At 37.8% G+C, this 23,215-nt stretch overlaps 1 protein-coding gene across 5 annotated transcripts in view; it reads right to left on the bottom strand.

Moving 5' to 3' along the window:
* The window catches only part of WDFY3 (WD repeat and FYVE domain containing 3), a 140,410-nt gene that overhangs the window by 32,439 nt on the left and 84,756 nt on the right, over positions 1 to 23,215 (bottom strand). For 3 of the 5 annotated variants that reach the window (XM_042870783.1, XM_042870786.1, XM_042870787.1), the window contains 15 exons: positions 22,804 to 23,035; positions 20,821 to 20,981; positions 20,112 to 20,223; positions 19,523 to 19,713; positions 18,369 to 18,521; positions 15,915 to 15,988; positions 15,651 to 15,812; positions 14,203 to 14,297; positions 12,391 to 12,511; positions 11,464 to 11,681; positions 8,629 to 8,864; positions 7,354 to 7,488; positions 5,943 to 6,134; positions 4,521 to 4,754; positions 2,129 to 2,228 (listed from right to left, as the gene is read on the bottom strand). In XM_042870783.1, coding sequence (XP_042726717.1) covers positions 2,129 to 2,228; positions 4,521 to 4,754; positions 5,943 to 6,134; positions 7,354 to 7,488; positions 8,629 to 8,864; positions 11,464 to 11,681; positions 12,391 to 12,511; positions 14,203 to 14,297; positions 15,651 to 15,812; positions 15,915 to 15,988; positions 18,369 to 18,521; positions 19,523 to 19,713; positions 20,112 to 20,223; positions 20,821 to 20,981; positions 22,804 to 23,035 — 2,416 coding nt within the window. The remainder of the gene's footprint in view (positions 1 to 2,128; positions 2,229 to 4,520; positions 4,755 to 5,942; positions 6,135 to 7,353; positions 7,489 to 8,628; positions 8,865 to 11,463; positions 11,682 to 12,390; positions 12,512 to 14,202; positions 14,298 to 15,650; positions 15,813 to 15,914; positions 15,989 to 18,368; positions 18,522 to 19,522; positions 19,714 to 20,111; positions 20,224 to 20,820; positions 20,982 to 22,803; positions 23,036 to 23,215) is intronic. The other 2 variants (XM_042870784.1, XM_042870785.1) reach the window with 2 other exon arrangements.

Genomic DNA, 23,215 nt, shown 5'->3' with positions numbered 1-23,215 from the left:
TGTCCTACCACAGCTATCTAAAATGAAAAGAACTGATATGGAATTACAACCCAGCATGCTTACTGGAACAGACCAGATGGTGCCAAAAAAAACCCAAAAACAACAAAAACAACAGGGTGAAATACAAAAATCACTATGGATATTGCTGGTGGTCCATTCTTACAGGTGGGAGAGGTATGTTAACCAGTAACACTCCATTCCCTAAGTTTCCTTTCTGTATCAATGTCTGACAGTAGACTAAAACACCACCCAAGACTCTATTCAAGATAGTCTGCTGTTGCAGATCGGTTGATTCCATCACCCACCACCGATGCTGCATAAGGTCATGATACGGAATACCAATAAAACCAGGACAACCATACTTCATATGTGGGTACACTCAATCTCCAATTTGAGAATATTCACTTGGATCACCACTTTCACAAAATGATGCATTCCAATTCCACAGAACAAATGGTGCAATGACCCTGAGCTACCTAATATATTCCAGCAAATAATCTCACATACCACACTGGCACAAAAAAATACATAACTGAAAGTATACCTGAACAACTAACAAGATGTGAATTCTTCTGCCAAGTTGCTTAGTTTATTTCAACATCAAGACCACGACACTTATTGAAAAAAAATCTTTCAGAGAATACAGGTTTCAAAAACAAATGCTTATGTAGGTTCTCTGTCTGGGACAGAAATAGAAATTCCTTGTAAAAGATTGCTACAGCCTAAGCTGATTCAATGATCTCAGCAGGACACACGTCCAGAATCTCCTGACACGGTTTCTCATAAATAATCTAATTCAGAGACAAACGAATATACCCAAAGGCATACATATATTCCAGAGTCCAGAAGAAATGATACTCCTGTGATTCTGAGGCACCACATTAAAGCACGGTGCTCCCTTTCATTTGATTTGCATGTGTGCAGAAATGCCTATAGCTTTTTAAAAATCATTTGCTTTTTTAGAAATAAAAGTAACTTAAAAAAACATGAGATAATAAGTGATACCAGCTGGCATCACTGCTCCCTCACTGCACTTTGCTAAAGAAAGCTGGGAGTTGATGGGAATCAGTTGCATATGTCTGCCCAGCTACAGTGAAAAACACAGTACAAATACTCCCAAAAAACCATCAGCAAGTGCCAATTTTGCTGGCAATTCGCTTACATTTATTAATTTGTTGCCCCAACTGCACACACAGCAACTGATCGCATCTCACGTGGAAGAAGTTGGCCATAACTCTGAAGAAAGAACATCTAGGAAACCAAAGTTTTGCTCCTGGTCTACATAAAGTGCCTAGAAGGGCAGAAGACTCTTTGGATAACCTGACTCAGAGCATCATGTAAATGATTCTGGAATTATTTGATATACCACACTCAGATAAAGAAAAACTTGCTGTAGCAAAAGAAAGGGAAAGGCTTTACAAGTTTATCTAATAAAAAAAAAGTACGCTGTCCCATGACATCTGGGATTAAAGCAGAGCAGATCAGTAGCTCCTGGCAAGTCCTTGAAATCCAGCTGCACACTTGACCAGTGATATTCCTACAGACTTGATTTTCTATACACACGCTCTGCTAGGACAGTCCAACCTACAGACACACGTTACAAGCTTTGCAAACTCTTCCTTTGCATTTTTTGGGGGGATGATTCAATCCCTAGCAGGATTTCTGGGGGTGCTGCTATAATAGGAGGAAAAAAATATATTAAAAAATAAAAATAATAATAATAAGCTAACAAAAGTTCCAGAATATCTGCCAAGGCAAGAAGAACAAGATAGATGATGCTGGGATAGCAAGGACTTGGTTTATATCGTTTTGACAGGACTGCAATTTGGCTGGCTTACATACCCAAAAGATTCATTCTCCATAGCTTCTTTGTATAACTTCAGTTTTACAGCTTTAGCACAATCAAGATCAAGAGAATGTAAAAGTTCAGCAATACCATTTACACATCAAAGGAAAGAAAAGGGCAGAAGAAGAATATCGAACTCAGGATTTTTCTATGATTCTAAAAGGGAGATGAAGGCATTCAATTTGTAACAGATGAGAACATTAATAAAAAATAATAATTTTTAAAAAATTGTGAACTTTCCCTTAATTGACTCAGCTTGAGAATTAAACATAGTTATATTACCTAGTAAAACATCGGCTGCAAGTAAGTGGTCCATCACGCTATCCAAAACATAGGTCTGAAACTCCTTCTGTTGCGTTCGTGTCGATCTTTCAGGGGAAGCCTGATTCAAGAAATGCAATGAAAACATAATGAATATCTCTGAGGGAACCAAAAGGGAGAAAGGGTGTTCTAGGTGAATTTTTGCTTTCCCTATCTCATAAGCTTTATCTAAAAACTTAGGAATGGACATCAAATACACAACAACTGTATGCAATTTTACGGAGTGAGCAGTGCTCCAATTTAAATCCATTAAACACATCTTCTGCCAATACGCCAATGCATCTTCTATTTCTTCCATAATAGGAAATGGAAAAGAGCACACTCCTAAAACACGCACCAATTTGTAACCAAACATATGGTTCAGCTGGGATCTCCTCCGTTCACATAGTGACTCCATTCTGAACACAAAGACAGATCAAACGTCTAAATTCACCATCACTTCTATGTGGGCTTTTGCGTACCACAACATCAGCCTTGATATAGTCACAGAATAGATGGATGCACCAAATGTTTATTTCCTTTGCACTTCATGAAGCTCATGGAGCAGGTCCAGAGGACAGCCATTAAGGTGATCAGAGGGCTGGAACAGCTCTCCTACGAGGAAAGGTTGAGGGAACTGGGCTTGTTTAGCCTGGAGAAGAGAAGGCTCCAGGGAGACCTCATTGTGGCCTTCCAGTACTTGAAGGGAGCGTATAAACAGGAGGGGGAATGGCTGTTTACGAGGTGGACAGTGATAGGACAAGGGGGAATGGTTTTAAACTGAGACAGGGGAGGCTTAGGTTAGATATTAGGAGGAAGTTTTTCACACAGAGGGCGGTGACACAATGGAACAGGTTGCTCAAGGAGGCTGGAGGCACTCAAGGCCTGGTTGGATGTGGCTCTGGGCAGCCTGGTCTAGTGACTGGTGACCCTGCACATAGCAGGGGGTGGAAACTAGATGACCATTGTGGTCCTTTTTAACCCAGGCCATTCTAGGATTCTATGACTCAAAGGAAAAAATACCATCACCTCACGGTGCTCCAGAACATATCATCATATCTACTAAATGCTTCACTCAGAATTCCACTGTTTTTTAGTGCTTTTTAATTGAGCCTGCTTCATTTTGCACTCTAGAAGCTTAGCAGTGTGTGCATATCCTGCACTCTCTCTTTATGAGGGACTAGGAACAAACACGGACAAGTTGTAACAGATTAAAACAGCAGCAAAGTAATCAGAACGGATTGACATGACCTCAAGTACTCTTCCTGATATTTATGTAAAGCTGCACCACTTGACAATTTATTTTTTGCTTTGTAACAGCAAAGAGATGACCAGCTATTTCAGGAAATGTGTTAGGGGATCACGTAAGCACAACCCAAAATTCCAGCAACTGCTGAAGCAATCAGGGACGCAGCAGCACAGGATGAGGGTAACAAGTAGTTAGGGACTGAGGGAGAATGTGAATCAATGGGAACTAAATGTTTCAAAATACACTGTGTGAAGATGACATGGATACATCAGAGCAGTTAAACTCCTCATTGCCTGCCTAACCATTAACAGAAGGCTGCTTTGCACAGCTGTCACAAACCTGAACAGAGAATTCTGAAAGAAGATAACACAGTTACTCTGAATTTTTATAGCATATGGCACCAGATGTCCTGCCACTTTTTTTCCCTTTTATCTAATATGAATAAAATATAGTACTTAATATTTCTTGAGGGATTTGTAAGGATTTTATATCTTGAGCAATAGCAATACAGTGGTCACAGGCTAACAGATGTATAACAAATTAATCATACTCTGTAAGAATAGAATTAAAGAAAAGCTATGCAACTCATGCTGCACTGCTAAGTATCTACTGCTGCAAGCCAATTCCTGCATCACCAGATAAAAGGAGTTACTGGCTCAGATGACAAAATGAGGTCTAAGGAGAGCACAAAATAGGAACAAAACCTTGACACAGTGTGCTCAGTTACATGTGTGGAAGCTAACAGAGCCATTTGACTGGCCAAATTAAAGCTAAGGAGTCCACAAACAAAACTGATAGTAGGGGAGAAGTGAACATAGCAAGAAAAGATTCCATAAATAGCACGAGGATTTTTTGCTGAGGCATTTAAGTGTGTCTCTAACATATGTAAATGCTAGGGTAAGGAAATAAAACCAAGAAGACATTGAAAGGGAGAGGCTGTAAGAATTCTCTAATTCTTGCTTTCTTAGGTTTTCCAAGGTGTTAAACAATTTTTGAGACAGTAATATTCTTTTGCTGCATCTCTTATTTAATGGCAATCTTCAAGATTCTACTGAATGCCAGACAAAGGTAAAGAGAAACACTGAGGGAAAAAAAAACATTACAGTAAGTCAAAATTAACTTTACCTCTAGCAGAAGATCCACCAGTGGAGTCTGTTTGCTGGCTGGTGTGAGACACAAATTGTCAATTATCAGCACACGCATGAAGTCAAACACAAACTTCTTGGCAGGATGATTCGTTAGGTATGTCTTGGTGCCAACATTGCAGTATTCTGACTGGCTCCTGTTCATGCCAGAATCAGCTGCAAAGGCTTTGAACTCTTCAGCTGGGGAGCCAACCTCATCATCAAGATCAGTGACCTGTGAAAAGCAGCACGTCAAAGCTCCTGAGCTGAGCAAATTAACAGCAGTCATTCCACTCCTCTATCCTCCACTTGCCATTTCAAGGCTATACACTTCAAATCTAGTTTCCTAACAACTCTTTTTTTTTTTTTTTTTTCCCTCCAAGATTATTGTGTTCAGGATCAGGTCCAACAGGCAAGGATCCAAATTCTAGATTCTGATTGCCATGGAGAAAAAAAAGGCATGAATTAGCTGAGCTAGAGGCCACAATTCATATGAAAAAAATATCCATGAACAAGAATTCCTTGGCTAACTTCTAAATACTTTGCAAAAATGTATATTCTCACTGAAAAAAAAAAAAGAAAAAAAAGGCCTAAAGGTTTTGAAAAAGTTAGTAACTAAAGAATTAAAGGCACTTTGCACTGAAAGTACTTAAAAATGAGAGATGCAAAGCTGTTCTATACAGGTGAATGCCAAGTCAGCATTACCAGAACTCCTAGTACCTACTTCAAGTTAAAGGAAAAATAAATAATCTGTATATCATTATTAGGTTCAGCAACATATACATGTAAATATTTTGCCATATTCTAGTTATTGCATTTGCCAACATGTAACCTAATTACCCTTCCATGTACGTAGTGCAATTACTTTTGAATGTCAGCTAACAATAACACAATTTATAAATAACAACTAGCTCAGTGAATACATAAATTAATACCTTGTAATATTTTCTGCTTCAGGTAGCTATGCAATAAAAGCTGGATTCACACACTATCCTAGCTAGAGCTCAGCAGTTCCAGGTAAGACTAGAATATTGTTTTGTGGTTTAGCCACAGAAAAAGTGGGGGGAAGAAGCAGTTTAAGATTCTAGCACATCCTCCAGAATGGAAAGGAGAAAGAGAAGCTGAGTCAGCCTTTTTCCTATTGTAAATCTGAGTTAACTTGATTCTTGTATGTGAGAGAACCAGCCCACTAGAAAACAAATAAGTAGTGTATGTTATTACCCCAGAAATGAAGCTTCAGTACCTGCCTTTTGGTTCAGCATACATCCCTCTCATTTTCAAAATGTAGACACAAATTTTCCAGTCCAGTCTTTAAAACCATCAATTTCTGCACGGCAAGCAGAGCTTTATCTTCATGAGATTTCTAATCGATAAAACCTCAAAAAGTGCATTTGTGGGAAAAAGAACAGAAAATCCAACTCACTGAATTTCCTACCATCTCAGAGTAAGGTCGTATGTTGAAAGGAAATACGGTTGCTGCCAGCGCACACAGGAACTCTGGGCTCATCCACAAGGAAACAAGGTCTGGCACATTGTGATACAAATAGCGAAAGAATTGCATCAAGGTGACGGGATATTCTCGAAGCCAGGAGCCTTCCTCCTCAGACTGCCAGGGCTGGGTTGAAAAACAAACAGTACGTTAATGCAGATGAAGCTATTTGCGGAATACTCCCTTCAGAGAAGAGCAGTGGAAGGAGGAATAGTGTGGCCAGAGATGGTGTGAAATGCATCAAAAGTGGTCAAAGACTTGTTTAAATAGAGCAGAAATGTGTGACCAAACACGACTGTCAGAAAACAGATCTAGACCATGTCAGATGTGTTAGAGCATGTGTCAGAACAGACAACCAAACAGGGGTCCAGAGGACATGACTGAAGACACAGTGTCCAGACACATGAATCAATGTCTGATCAAATATGAGACAGAACAGGTGCCTGAGAACCTCACTAAACTGTGAGGAATGAGGCACCACATGTGACAAAACACTTGGCTGCTGAGCAGGGCACAGAATGGTGAACACCTGACCCCAACATGTGACCAAGCATATGAACACACAAGCCTAACACACCAACTCATAACAGGAATGTGTGCTCTAGCAGGTCGCCAGGCCATGTTTTCTGGATATGTGTGCTGGTCATATCTGGACAAGCCAACACATGTGAAACATGCAGCCAACACTTCCCAGTGCATATTACAAACATGTCCCCTGCTTGGTCATTACACCTGCTTTACATGTATTTCACAAGATCCTTTTCAGCAAATAAATGCTTTAGGTCCCAGTTTCAAACAAAAGTTTCCCACTAAGAAACCAACTTTCGCTACTATTGACATTAGATTCAGAAATGAAAAGAACACATTTTTCTGGCAATAAGTTCACTTCCTCTAGTATGTGGCTATTAATAGTCAGGGGACTTCTCTGCATATGGAAGCTTTACACACAAAATCAGCAACTATCAGAGCTCTGAACAGATGGACTGGAGAGTCTCAAACATACTGCCATGATGCTAAGCAGGAAAAAAAATTCGTTATCTCTGCCAAGGGCATTTTATCCTTCTGCTTCCTGGTTTTGCTTTATTTGCAGCAAAATGCAAAGCTTAGCCTTTTTGTGAAAAAGCAATGCTGATTTTACAGCCACTAATATTGCTACAGGTAACAAGAAACAAAACAAAACAGAATAACCCAATGACAGTGATGGATTTTATGCAAGCATTATGAGCTTAAATGCTGGCTGGTTTGTCATGACACTAAAACTTCACCTTTCCAATTTGTTTTTTGACCATATGGTGGACTCAAGCAATTTTGTATGCTCAAATAAATGTGAAAGACTTATGCTTACTGAATTCAGCATGCTCCTCAGCATTCCCAACAGCAAGAAGGCAGCTTCTGTGCAAACACTATGTACTGAAGAGGTAACAGTGCCACAAGAGGCAGGAACTCCAAATATGAATGTCCAGATAGAATCTAAGTCAAACTAGAAGAGGTAAAAGAAGACATAAAATAAACCCTTTCTGCAGTGCAATTCGATACTACTTTTTATTATATATATGACATTCATTTGACAATATCTAAATAATAAAGGTTACAGAATATAAAAAGATAAATCCCCCAGAAATTCGTAGGGAGATCACGTCATGAGACACTGAAGAAAATTCTTTCCAATCACAGAGCAACATAATTGCAGCTCCCTCCTTCTCTATACATTAACATCTTCTGAAACGAGACATGCCAGCACAAATGATGCACATTCACTCATTTTACTTCAGGATATCTAGCAGCAAAACTAAGTGTCCCACAGAAGAAACAAAACATGAACAGAGCAAATATACCAAGATGTATTTTCCAGTAATGAATTTTAAAAAAGCATTTAAAAATAAATAGAAAAATGACAAACTGCCCAACCTAGCATTAAGAGCTCCACTGCCAGACATTTCAGATAGCTGCATTTCAGTTTAGCATCACTGTATTTCAACACTGTAAGCAGAAGATGAGCTTCAAACTCTGCAACACTATAGTGCTACATGTGCCATCAAGTATTCCTCTTGAGAAAACATGGGCAGAATACCTTCTGATCTGTAATTTTTACCTTCAATTTCCCATTGAGAAGTGCATGTTGGCACTCCTGGTATCTGTTCTAAATGTATACCTTGTCAACAGCAGGCTCTTCTCCACAAAAGACTACACTAAGGCTTCCTATTCGTTTACATGCAATTAAAACAGGTTAAAAATCAACCTGCTGAGAATGATAATACATTTTTCCCTTAAGAACTGTGATGTTTCCCTGAAAATATAATCTTGTTTTTAAATAACTGTCTTGTTTTGTTTGCCACCTTGTGACCTCTCCTTACCACAATCACTCCTACTCTTCAAAAAAAGTCATACCCCATTCCATGTCAATTCGACCCCAGATCATCCAAAACAGAAAACAGCTGCAGCTCTGCTACAGCAACCTGTCTTCCACACGCTCCCACCGCATCTCATCCTCCCACTCCCAACACAGCATAAAACAGGATGCGCTGTCTTTTGTATCAGCTGCAGGGGATTGGGGTGTTAATCCATTATTTTCTTTGACGACAGACAGAGAAACACTTACATCTTACTAGGTAATCCCTACCTGTGAGCCCTGCTTACATCGGCCGCTGGCGATGGGCGCACTGACCTGCAGGTTTTCGGGCAGCTCAGTGACCGGCTGCTGCAAGAAAAGGGCCATGAGGAGGAAATAGAGAGCAGGTACATTTGTGTGCTTGGGGAGAAGGGACTGCAGGACAGGGAAGCCTGGGAAGTGACATGCATCACGGTTAATCTCCCGGACTGTTGATCTTCCACCAGCACTCCTGCCAACATTGAACCCTGAGAGAAAGGAAAACACAAAAGCCAACAATGATAACAGGGAAATGCCTGCGAAGCTCACCCACACTGAAGTGTTGAACTCAGGAGGGTACCTCCCCAGAAATTCCATGCTATAAAAACAAACACTTGAATATATACATACACACTCAGATCCATAAAGATATAAATGAGGAATCCAACTAATTAAACCCTTGCCACAAACCTGCATAAATTCTATCAGCAAGATTAAACAAAAATCAATCTCAGCAGGTTGCAGCAGAAATCTTGGAGTCAATGTCCTGTAATGTATTTTAAATACTACTGAGTATGAAAATTAAGGCAGTTGTATAGGTTACTGTCATTTGATTAGAAGCAATTTTTAAAATACCTCTTTGGCTACAGTGTAGCTTGGCATCAATTCAAATGATACATACCAAAATATGAAAAAAAAAAAAAAAAAAAAAAAGACAACTCCACATATGCTCTTCCAATATGACTGTAAATACACTTCTATTTTAGAAAGATTATGTGACTGAAGAAATTACCGGACATTTTAAAAAACCCTGAATCAGAAACAGTCCACAGCCTAAACTGTCAATGGGTTTCAAATTTTAAGGCACGTCCATGCAAACATGAAGAAATTATTACACAGAGTACAGATCTGAGTCAGCCAAACAACAGATGCTGCAGTATGTTCACAACAAATCTTTGCATATGTAATATGTTTTTTTAAAGACCAATTGCCAAAGGTTTCCTAGTTCACTCCTGATGCAAAGAATGATCATAATACCATGAGATACATTATGGGAAGCCACCATAAAGAGACTGAATTCCCAGACAGATGATCTGTGTGAAGAATGAGGTTGCACAAGGCACTCTGGCAGAATTCAAAGGGAAAAGTACAACAATGTGGACTTAATATTTCACTGTAGAATACTCAAGTATACATTACAGGAAAAGTCCTCCTCCAAAATTAAGAACAGTTCAAATTTTAACATCTATTTTCATACAATAAACCAGTTTGGAGAAGTCTTTAGTGAAGAAACAGAGTATTTACTGCTTTAACACAGAGTAGTCATTAGTTGCACAACCACCTTAGAAACGATAACTAAGCTGTATTAACAGTAATTACAACTGCCCTGATCCAAGGCCAGCCCCAGCTCATGGGAAGATTGCCACTTCATTTTACTACATTTGAACAAGGGTCTAAAACAGAACACTGAAAACAGGCTATATCCTGATCAAGGTTACAAAAAAAAAAAAAAAAAAAAAAAAAAACAGCCTACAAAAAATATAAAAGAGGAAATAAAGTTAAAAACATGCACAAACTTGTATAACATACATTACTTCTCTCCAAAGAGAGCCACTGTCACGGTGGTAACAGAAAAGGGGAGAAGTTATTCTTTGTGGCAACTTACCAAGCCGCTAAAATAATACTGACTTTAATATCAGGTGCCATGTCTTGTTTTTCTTGAGAAACTCTATAGTAAATGCATAGCTACTTAAAATCCAGTAGTTAAGGGATGAAAAAGAAAAGGAATACTGAAGTACTCAAAAAAAACAACAACAACAACAACAACAACAAAAAAAAACATTAAATACTGCTTTCTTGGTGGTCCTGTACTGTTGTGGCAAGTGGGTGTTTATGACAAGTTGCACCTTCTGTTCAGATTTAAACTAGAATCTCCATAATTAAACTTCACAGCAAATAACTAAATGCCTTCAGCAAGCCGTGATGCAGCCTATGCTTTTATTTTTCTCCCTTTTTAAATATTGGTGTCAAATGAAGATGATATAAAAAAGACACATTCACACAGAAATGAGCTCTGGGAGCCCTCCTGTCTCATGTTGCACCCCTTTAGAACAGCCCATACAGACTTCTGTCAGTGGAGCTGGGGCAAACCAGCTACAAACTGTAATAAATTTCAGGGAATCAGAAGGGCAAAAGAACACCTGCACTGCCCATTTACCAGAAACTAACTTTGTTTCCGACAGCTTAGAGATAGCTTAGAATGTAGCACTGGCACCTTATACTGTCCATTCTAGGTCCTGCAGGATAATGGAAAACTCTGGTAAGACTGGGTAAACAAGGCTTTAAGAACCCCCCAAAATAACCTTTAGTAGCAGCCAGGTGGCATACATGTGCCCAAAGAAGGTATTACAGCAAACTAAGCAGAGGAAAAGAAGGGCTGAGATGAAGTTGTACACACAGAAATTTCCCAGGTAGCACAAATCCAAACTGGTAACTCCAATTTGCATAGAACTCAATTAAAAAAACAGCACAGGTTTAACGCTGCATGATGCTGTAACTAGTACAATATTTTTTTCTGAACTGCTTGAGCGTAGCATCTTGTGTGATGCCTTTCCATTTAGCTCAGATGAGCTTACCCACAGGACATAATTAGCCATACCTTGACAGTGATAAAAAACTGATTGCAGTTCAGGCTTCATGCAATACTGAACTATAACAACATCTGTGCAATGTCAACTGTGTAGAACTGCTCCCTTTTGCTTAGGAAATCTACTGTATCTCAGAAAAATAAAGGGCAACGGCATCTGACCAAAGCAGAGCAAACAGTAATAAGAAGGGTGCACCCATAAGAGAGTTTTCATACCATACCTAGCACAGTACCAATCTTATTGGTCAAGACAGAATCCGTCTGATCAAGCCAGCCTCCACCACTGAGACCTTCCTTGAATTTAATAAGGATGGACTGATTACTCAGTAGGACCACAAGAATTCGCATGGCAGCTGTGACCGTGGTGGAATGCAGATGTTCTTCCATGAACATCATAATCCAATCAAACCCCAGGGTCTTCACCAGTTCTTCACAAGCCCTAACAAAAGAGAAAAGGATCACACATTAAAGCATCCTACTAGACAGCATAAGTCAGCATCCTCCACTACACAGCAAACTTCAAGACTGAAGAAAATTCAGATCTACCCAAGCATTTCCTGCATACTTAAGTTAGCCTACCTCTGAACAAGGAATGTTACTCTGCAACTCTCACTAAAGAGAATCCAGAGAGCAACGTCAGTTTTTGTTTAGGTAAAAGGCACGACAGAATATAGCTAACTCAGACAATTCTGACTGGGATAGGATTTCTTCAATTGCTGTTTCTGGAATGCTGACCTGAAAACATTTGTCAACCAACCGTTCTTTCTAATTTCAACTTGCTGAGCTATACAGAGACATGAAGTTTTCACAGGTATACTTTTTAATAAACTGTTTTGGTTTTATAAAATAATACTTTGTTTTACTAAGAAAATAGTTGTTTGGGTATATTTTAAGAAAATACTGACATGTAAATTCCATCTGTTTACTACTATTATTATCGTAGCACAACTGGGAACATAAAACTCAAGAATCATGAACTCTGTTTCTTCCAGCCTACGCACAGTTTATTCAGCAACAGCTGTGTAAATCATTCAGTAGTTCCTATAAAATTATACCATTTAAGCAATGAATGGAGTGGGGGTCTGTATAATTCTATCCCTTCAAATTAGAAAATATTATTCTTGCTCTATTAAGACCTTGGTACTTACTGCAAATTAACAGCTGTCTTTTCTTTGGAAGTATACAGAAGTTTCAGGAGGATATCTAAAAGTCTGTTCCGCAGTAGAATAAGATTAGCTGAAACAAGCCCTCCAAAATCATCCTCAGTTCCTAGAAAGTAAGTACAAACCAAATTAAGCAAAATTAGACTTCTGGAACATGGACATTTTAAAGACTTCCCATAACCTCCATACACAAGTAAACTCAATCTGTTCCTACTGGGATCAAGAGAAAGCTGTACTAAAGCACAAACAGCCTGCTACACTTGATGTGGTACACACTGCTAAGTAATGCTTGGTGCTTCCATTATCTTTTCACAAAGCATTTTTTGAGCTTCGAAGGATGGATAGAAGGATACTGCATCTTTTCAGACAATTATCTAAACTTCATTAGCTAACTGGTACCTGACATGCAAAAATTAAAAAAAAAAAAAGAAAAAAAGAAAAAAAGAAATTATTAAAAACTCAGAACAGTTGGATAAACATTATGTTCCTGTGGGATAAAACATAAAAAAATAATAAAAGTTAAAAAAAGAATAGTTTCCCTCATTACATTCCCTCAAAATGTAAGACACGGAAAGAATGATTAATCTCCTTTTCTTTCAAGTCAGATCTCTGAACTCCTCTTCAGTTGAAAAACAAGCTTACCACAAAATGTACAAACAGCTCAAGATCAACTTTACTGCTATTTGTTGAATCCTTCTTATTGTACCTTACTATGTCAAAGGAGGAACACTTTTCACAGTATTACAAAAAGGAATACTCGAGGGGAGACACGCCAAGAACAAGACATTCTGGACACATTCTGTGCCCTAGTTTTGTGTATAAGCCACAGACAAGAAATCAAAGCATCTTTGAGGCCACAGTACAGCTTAACTGTGGAAGACCAGTATCCTAAAAATATGAAATCTGATGCCCTCCACCTCACACTTCCCCCTTCACTCCTGTCCCAGAGCCATTCTACCCCATGTTTCTCCACCGCTCCAGGCAGGGAAAAAGCAACATAAGCTCTGGATAACCTGGGCCAGCCCACAGTGGAAACACAGATAGGGATCTCTCTCCTATAGCCAAGTCATTGTTTTTTACTGATAAAAGCTGAAATGTCTTCATCTTTGAGACTGCAAAGAGAGAAAGCATTCAGTAAGGAGAGATGTGACACGCAGTGATAAATTTGCAGACTACCTAACATTGATCTTTGGGAAAAACAGACAAATAAAGCTCACTGGGAAGTAGAAATCCATCCCTGCTACTTGTTCCTGACTACCACTGTATTCTCAAGGGATACAGAAACAACAGAATCTTTGGGCATCCCCTTCAGATACTGGTTCAAATCCACCATTTGCCAAGGTCATTTCTCCCAGGGGACTCCGAGCAAAACTATGACAGTGTAAGTATCTTTTCTTTAAGAAAAGGGGTAGAAATGTTCTCAAAACAATTAAACATAAGTATTATCGAAGGCTAAATATATATGTGTGCATATATATATATATTTTTTTTTTTAATAAAAAAAGCTGGAAGGCAGATGTACATTGCACTTCCCTCTCCCATTCACATAATAAAACAGAGATACACAATTTAAGAAGAATGTTGGAGAAACAGAAGGACAAAGTGCAACATTAAGTGAAGAAAAACAAAATTAGAGTGTGTTGTTTTACGCACTGCTTTGCGTGCAATACTAAGAAGCGAAGTTTCACAGCTGTCAGCCACATTATAACAAAATGATACTGCTGTACATTATAAGTATTTAACTACAAAAGAGAAACTGTTACTCTTCTACTATTTCTAAGTCATGCAATAACTTACCACTGTCAAGCTTTTCTTCATTATTTATTTCCATGACTACAAACTTCTCACAGACTGCAAACGTAGGTAAAGTGGAAGAGATGAACTGTCCAAACCTTGATATACACAAAAAGAACATCATGCATTGATATGACATATGAATCCTCACCTATCAATAATTTACACCTAACATAAAATCAGAACACTAGTGAAAGGGCAATCTACAAAAACTTTCTCATATTTAGAGGTTGATAAAACAGCCTAAATCTGAAGTTGCTAGCCAAAAACCAAAGTCATGTATATTACTAACTGGAATCTTGGCAGACAAGTTTGGAGCTACAGGACTCAGAAAACTTGAACATTCAAGAAAAAGTGTGAAGATACCTCTGAGTTCTGGTAAAAGGAATTTCACAAGTTAAAGAAAAGAGAACAAAACATTCACCAACAATTACAGCTGAGCTAGTATTACATCAAAAAACCGTTCATATAGCATAACATTTATGTCTACAGATTGAGGTGATACAACACAAGGTCACAGTTTTCAAGAACAAGATGATGATGAACTGCTCTAAGAAAGGAGATAGAATATTCCTCTTCACCCTGGAATTAACCTTGAAAGGTCCACAGCTATTTATTCTAAGCTGTTGGATATGTTTATCTTTACTTCCAGGAAACAGAAAATGTGATGCTGGAACACTCCAATTTGCACTGGAATTCCACAAGAATTTAAGAATTACACCTACGCTGTCTATTCTTGAATTGCTTTCTGACATTTCTGATACCTTTGACTGTACTTGACATAAGAAGCTGAAAATAAAACTGCTCATAAGAAAAAAAAAAATCCAAGTCTGGTAATACTTTATCAATTTCCATAATAATCAAATAGGAGATGAAAAAACTCAGTTAAGGAGTTCAACTAATTTAAAAACATTTCACCCAGTCTTGAATGGATGAGTTGCAACTATTAATGCAACTTTCACCAGTCTTAATTATGCAAAATAATACAATTATACATAATTACTATCATTATACCTAACAACCTTAAATATTTTTCTGTAGTGATAATCAGAAAAAATCTTGAAATTAACCTGTTGTGAGAGAGTCATCAAAGCTGGATTTTAACCAGAAGCATCCTCATGCTCAACCTTGAGTAACAGTCAGTTGAATTTAAAAGTGCTCAGCATTTCACATGAAAAATGAAGCAAGAATAGGCACCATTGTCACTTCCCTGCAAAATGCCGAGCAAGTTCTATCATTCAGACACACCTCTTTAAATATAAACTGAATTTAGTATTTAAATCAAGTTAAAAAAAAGGATTATGCCTATGCCCTCCGTCACTTCTTGAAGGACAAAATTCAGTGCAGGAACTTTCTACATTTGTTACTCCACAATGGTTTAACTGTATTTTGATCAACATCAGCAGCATAAGGAAAACACCTAAGCCAGACTGAACATGGGCATGGGCTACCTGAGTAAGTCATAACTGCTGGGGAAGCCTTGAAGCAAGAAGCTCAGCACATTGCTAATTGCAGCAATAGTAGGCTGGGAGAGAGACATATCTCGAAGAGTCAAGAGCAGCCTTGGGATAAGTTGGAATTCCCTCATTAACTTCGCATTCTTTGCAGCTTCACTGAAAGAAGGAAGGAAAGGAAGTGTCAAATTAAAATCGGAGCATCCTCTACACATTATCTAATCTTGCAAGCTTCATTAGTAGGCCAGCATCAGCTCATACCTGGACTCTGTGAGAAGTTCGATGAAGTGTTCAAATAATGACAGGTGAAGTTCATAGGGTGCATGAAGCCAGACCTGAAATACAGAACAAACAATGGTTAAGGTTTGTACTCGCATCCAACTGAAGACTCTAAACTGACAATCAAGCTTAATATACCACAGGTTATGAAAGTCTTGAAGAGACAAAAACTTCTACCTGGCCACTACACTCACAAGCTGACTGCAAGGTTCTCAATCATTTTCTCCTCAAATTCATTTAAATGTTAAATACTCTAGTGCAGATTAAAGTAACACGCATTGGTACCAAAGACAGTCTCTGTAAATGTATCATGCTTGAAATTCAGAGTTACAGACAAAAAAATTTAAACGCTATCTGCAATTTTTTTCCTTAAACAGACAGTAAACAGACCCAAAGCTTACAGTGGTTTACAATGCTAATGTGAAATGTTGGACGGTACTGCTGTGTTTATTTGAGTAAAGTGAAGACTGTCTGTTTGTGCAACTGACTTCTTATCTTCTGTCTGCACTGAACTCATGGGCCTTCCCTTTCTTTTGTTTTGCCTTCCTCTTTACCCAGTCTTTACCCAGCATTTTCTGCATAGTATTTTAAATGATTTCGATCTCCTAGCAAAAAAATAAATAAATAAATAAATAAAAATCCCAATTATTCAAAAGTAAGAAAATATATATAAAGCCAACGTTACAGCTTCAGATCATACAACTGATCTCCTATTGAATAAAACATAATTTCCTTTTCTTCAAATCTTATTTGAAATGATCAGAACCGTCTTTCCCTTATTCTGCTTAGCACAAGAACACCAAATTGATCAGATTTTCATGAAATAATAAGATCACTGATTTCTAAATACAGAAATAAAAAAAAAATAGGAATAAAAAAAAATCACAAGTCAGGAAAAGTGACCTCTTCAGAGTTCTTGAAATTTTCTTCAGAGTGACTCACAGACTTACTATGTGCTTTTTTTCTTTTTTTCTTTTTTTTTTTTTTTAAATTAATACTACATGCTTACTCTTCCTGCTGTTGTTCTTGGCCTTATGTGAAAAAACGTGACACTGAACTTAGAAGTATGAAATTGGATAATTCCAATAATAGTTTCTGAATGACTACAAAATTGATGAAATTTCTCAGCTGGTTCCTTTTAACATAAAAAAAAAATCAAAACAAAATAAGCCAAGAATATTCAGCAGAATTCACGACTACACAAAGATCTTGCTCTGTGTAAAAGGAGTTGGGCTGTGATTAACAGCCTTCTCTCTGCTAACCAGTTCATCCAGCTTAAGAGTCTACCACAAATATTATCTGAGGTAGATGCAGTAAGCTCTATTAGGCTTATTTTTAATTTTGTGAGCACAAAGGAATCATTGCTGTAATTCAAATGGTTTGTTAAAAAAAAAATACAAAAAGAATTATTATTTAAACAGCATAAACTTATTTCTAGTTTTAACATCCTCATCCAAAAAAAAAAAAAACAAAGAAGAAATTTCAGTGATTTTCACTTCTTGTTTTTCATTCTGTCATTACAGTGTATTACTGATCTTGGCAACAGTATTTTCTGCTTACATTAAAGTCCAGTTCTGTTAACATGAAGGCAACAGGAGTATTTCCCAGACAGAACTCTTAAATAAAGATTCCAGGAGTGCATTTAAATGCTGAAATGCATATCTAAATCAGTAAACTGAGTAATTCCATGGTTTTTGTTTTATTTTTTTGAATTAGGTGAGAATCACAACAGTTTCTCTCAGATCACTGCATCAGATACAGATAATACAAAAGGAACAAATGGCAAAGAGTTCTATGCAATGCCTAACATCGTCAATCAGCCTCTACCACAAATCATGTCTATTACATTTGCATTTCATTCTGAACTTGTCTATTGTCCTCACTTTAAAACAAGAGAACTTGAATACTTCATAGGTTGTGCAAGCAGAATTTTAACTACTTTAACTACTTTACTATTATATTTGTAGAAGACATGATGAAGTGATTCCAACGTCCATTGTTGAAAACCTACCTCCTACTATTACTTTCATTGCATATTTCATGCCTGAATATATTTACTGCAGTAGAATACAGACTAAAATAAAATTACTGTAGAATAGAAAACTACAAACATACAGGAGTTGGGCTCAGTGATCCTTATGGGTCCATTCCAAGCTTGGGATGTTCTGTGATTCTATGATTCTGTAATCTTCTAGTACAACAAAAAGCATAAACCACCCTTGGTGCCTGTGAATTGTTTCAAGAGTGATTCAAGTGCAAAAAGCTGCCAATAATTTTGCACCTGAGTTATTTTACCATACTATTGTATGGTACATAAACAGTATGTTTGGAGGAGACTAACCTAATCTGTGCTGTTCAGTACTAAAAGCACGCCATCAGTTCGGCGAACCACTCGTTAACCAGTATCATCATCACTTTTCACATAGCTTTACATACCTCAAAATCACAGAGCAGATCCTGGAAGGCAGTGGAATTTGGAATAATGGAGGTCTCATGCCCGCTGTCAACAGTTCCCACCAAGGAAAAAGTCAGATGGAGTATGTGACTGTTCAGAAGGGATCGTTTCTTCTTTAACAGCATCGCCAGCAACTAGAATGAATAAACAGATAAGGAACCCTATGACAATGCAGGCATGCCATCTAAGAATAACAAAGCCTTCATGCCTTTTAAGAAGGCGCATAAAGTACCTCTAGTACTTGAGAGTTTTGATGAACAAGCTTGAAAAAGGCATTACTGTTGATTAAAAACAAAAACCGAAAGAAAAAAACAAACAAGAGTGTACCTAGCATGCCCTTCAACTTCTGTTCTAAATGGTAGAGGGTAGTAAGTAGTAAGTCAGTCACAGTCTACATCAGGCTAAATGGAATCAAATGTTTCAAAATAACTATACTGATCTCTGGCATTAAAGAGTTTGTAAATATGCAGCCCAAACCAGTGGCACATTTTCAGTTTCAATAAAATAATCTTCATCAGAATCAGAAAATTAATTGGTCACATGAAGATAAATATATAGCTTTTGTTTGTTTGTTTGCTTTTTAAAGTCAAATGATTCTTTTGCGTAAGTGATTCTGCTTATTCTATCCCAGCGGAGAATTAAAAAGTTTTGAGCTTGAAAATGACCAATATCACCAATTATGAAGTCTATGCAATCATCTCAAAATAATAATTCTAGGAGCCTGCTTTTTTGGTTCCCATCATGTTCAAGTCATCTCTTGCTGGTAGACCACTGATATAGAAGCTGCTATGTCTGTAGCAATGGGCTCATGTTAACAGCATTAAGTGCCATTTATGTTTGCAGCAACAGGCTTATGTTAACAGGGTTAAGTGACATAAGTTGTGCTCTTCCTTGCTTTATTAAGGAAGATGTTTCAGCAGAACAATTCAATTAGCAGATCTGCTTAGAAAAATTTTCTACTTTGCCCTTTAGAAGCTATCCAACTAACCAGTCCCTGTTAAACAGCCAAGAGCTTGGTAAACCCAAGAGCACAGACTAAGGCCACTGCAACACAACAAGGAATTCCCATGGGAATTGCTAGCAGAGACACTGAAATTGAAAACATCCAGTCTGTTTTAAGGTATTTCTTACATACCTGGTAACCTCTGATTCTTTCCATTTCTTTGCTGGCTAGTGGATTGCTTTTTACCACACAGACTAAAGCCTTCACAGCTGCATACAGTCCCTCTACATCTGATGCCATGGCCACAAGTCCTAGAATAGCAGCAGCTCCACCAATGTACTGCAGAGTAGTGGCAACAGGCTTGGGGACAAATGTTCTTACTCCTGAGCAAAGGCAGTGAAAATAAATTAATTAAAATCAAGTCTTATAGGAAACCACTGGGAAATCATGTAAGTAATCTGCAATTTAGCACTGCTTGATTTACTAAAAGAATATCACCAGGAGTATTTTGACACCTCAGAAGAGGAAGTGATGGAAGTTTTGGATTGGAAAATAGTTAATGAACTAAACACAAATAAGTATTACCATGTGAATGTGAAAAAAGCATTCCATACCACTAAAACAAAAAAGATGTCAATACAATATAAAAATGTAAAATAAATTTAATCATGCACCATAAACATCACACTGATCAATATGTGATTCATATTCTGGCACTAAGTTCTTATCAACAATTCATTAATGATATTTAAACATCATAATTCCCAATTACTCAACTCACCCAAATATCCTATCAAAGCTGCTCCAATGGAGCGTGCAGGTCCATTCAAGTGCCCTGCTGAGTTATGTAGCAGCTTCACAGGTGTGGCATTTTCATGAGAAGAAATTGCAAGCTTTAGAAAATGAGGGAAGGGAAAAAAAAAAAGAGGCTCAGAAGGTTTTAACCCTTTCTACAAGAGTCTGAACATAACCTGTATATTTTTCTCCTGTGATAGAGTAATACAAAACAAAATTAAACTACACCACAGTCATTAGGACATCCACTACTGTAGTCTCCAGAATTTAGGGGCGATTAATCTAACTTAAAAACAAGATCCCAATATATGGTTCTCTGTATAAGGAATTTTCTTAAAGTAAAAAACATAAACCAGTATTCAGATGTTCAAATGCACAGTCAGATAACTATGCTACCAGAGTTGTTCATCTGCAACAGCCTAAGTATTTCTCAACTATATCATAATTGTTTTTCTACATGATTACAACTACTATCTACATTAAAAAGGAAAAATACCTCCACATGAAGGCAACCTACATAGCTATTGGTAATTTCAAGAACAGGAATAAAATCTATAGTTCCCCGCCCCCCCCCCTCCCTTTTTTTTAAAAGACTGAAGTAATTACAGGCAACTCTTCTGATAACTTATTGTTCCCAGTTCCTATGAACAAACTATCTTGAAAAGTCATACAAATAAACTCATCTTCCAATGTACCTGCTTGGCAATTGCTTTACTATCCAGTTTGTTGTAAACCTTTCTTATTTTTGCCACTGTAAAAGAAGAAACTGAGAGTGCATAGAGACCGAAGGAGACCTTCTCTTCTGGTACTAATGATACTGGACATGGGTTATTTCCTTCACACTTGGAATCTTTGCCTAAAAACAGAATGAAAAAAGCATTGGTTTTCTCTTCGGTATTAACAGTAAAATATTGAAATCACACTAGAGGATATGCATTGGAAGAGAGCTTCTACAGACACATGAGATTTGATATTGCTTTTACATATTTTTCACAACACAGTCAAAACTAGATTGATGGCCTATAAGTCTACTGATGGCATAAAAATCTGCTATTTAACAAAGGACAAAATATAACAAACATTTTCTTTCAACATCTACTTAATGACAACAGGTAGCCCATGGCCTGGACCTGTAATAAAAGATGCAGTTCTTCTTATTCTCAATTTCTGAAAAGTAACATTACTCCTGTTCTCAGTTTGTACCCAGCCTAAGAGCTGTTCACTTTCATTTCAATTTAAAGAAAAATGTGTTTGATCCATCTTTATGTGTGGCAACAGGCTTTAAACAACATTTTGCTAAGATAACTACTTTAGAACATGGTACAAGAGATGCACGACTAATTAAGAAGCAAAAGGCTCAGGCACTGAAGAGAAGATCTATTCCAACCTTTCACTTTTTTTTAACCTTTGCTCCCATATTGGAGGCTTCTTGGAAGGCACTGCAAACAGGAGTGACAGCTGTCTACAGCACTCAGAGGAATTGTGCAGAACATAGCACCTGAAAGCTTTGCAGAAATTTTCTTGTACATCATCAATCCAAGTCAAAAGGTGAATCTAGCAACAATGAAATATTTGATGTAATTGAAAAATCGTGTATTTTGTTTACCTAACACTGAAATAAATGACAAGCTTGGCATCAACATAATTTTTCAATAAGAATCACATCTCTATTGAGTCTCACTTGAGAGAATTTCAGATGTCTCAGTTTCCGCATAAATGAAATTACTTGTGAAATTGTCTGCTCACACAGATGCCCTGAGAACATTCCTCCACTCCCACAAAGAAAGGAATCTATTCTACTGAACAAATTGCTATTTGAGAGCTCCTCCCAAGGCCTGAAGAGTATCAGATCTTTCTCGCTTAAACGCAGGACAAATTCTCAGAAGACGGCAACCCTGATTACCAAAATGAGAGACAGAACTTCTGATGTAAGCATGGCACAGTTAAATGGCAGGTCAGATAGAATTTCCTCTGAAAGAACAACAGTAGAAGATTGCAAGAACTCATCCCTTCTCCAGGAGTCTCACAAGTAACCATTGCATTAAGGAAAAGCAATCTTTTTGGGTAGAGAGGCCAAGATAAAAGCCTTCAGTAAGGAGCTCCATAACGTACCCTATATCAGACTCTTCAGAGTTTGGCACAGTGCATGTATTGCAAACAGCTTTGCCCCAAACAGAAACACATCCTCTGTTCTACAGCACAATGAATGGAGAAAAGCTTATGTAGGAGAAATATGTTGCCATGCTGGACAAAGCCAACATGTTAAGAAATGAACTCTCTTTCTTAAACCACTGTAGGATTCCAGGTGAATACGGACTTAGCATAAAGGCAGAAAAAAATTCAATTCTTGGAACTTAAAAATTGTAATAGAATTACTCAGGTTTTTTTCCCTGTACATGTTTTCAGACTATCTGCTGCATCACAATCCCTCCTGTCTGACCTCCCCCTGCTGCCCCTTGGTTGATCTATTAATGTTTATAACAATTCCATTTCAAGATAGGTATGTTTAAAAGCTATCAACACAATAGCTGACACTTGTGTTTACAGTGCCTTCAAAGAAGGATATTCCTATGAACAGCTTCTCCTCTTTGCTACTGCCTATTTTCTTTTTCACACATTTTCTGCCACTGGATTCAACTAACTCAGACATCTTACTGACTACCATTTGAATTACTTACACGGTACATATACTGCTTGAAAGCTTCCAACATAATTTGGTCCCAGCTCATAAATGGTGCTAACTCCTGGGGCAGGCAGAACTTCCTCCAAGAAGTGCGTAGGGCCCAAGCGCCACACCAAGGATGAGAGCTGGCGCTGCGCAGGTGGTGTGCCGATATAGGCATAGACAGTGCTGACTACAGGAGGATTGGCAGAACCAGAGCCACTGGGACTGCTATGAATATAGTGAAGCTGTAAGGGAGAAAGGTACAGTGAAGTTACTGAGAACATCCAGGTACCGTGAAAAGAAAATGGATACTTTAGAAATTTAGGGAAGCATTCTGCAAAATGAGGGACACAGCAATTGATACATATGTAACATGCCGTATTCTGACACTATATGGTGAAAGTGAAAAGCATTACCCAGAAGGT

Source organism: Lagopus leucura, unplaced genomic scaffold (assembly GCF_019238085.1).
Source record: "Lagopus leucura isolate 7727_CA_CO unplaced genomic scaffold, USGS_WTPT01 Super-Scaffold_100004, whole genome shotgun sequence".
In the NCBI taxonomy this organism is placed as follows: Eukaryota; Metazoa; Chordata; class Aves; order Galliformes; family Phasianidae; genus Lagopus; species Lagopus leucura.
This window is presented reverse-complemented; position numbering and strand designations above follow the sequence as displayed.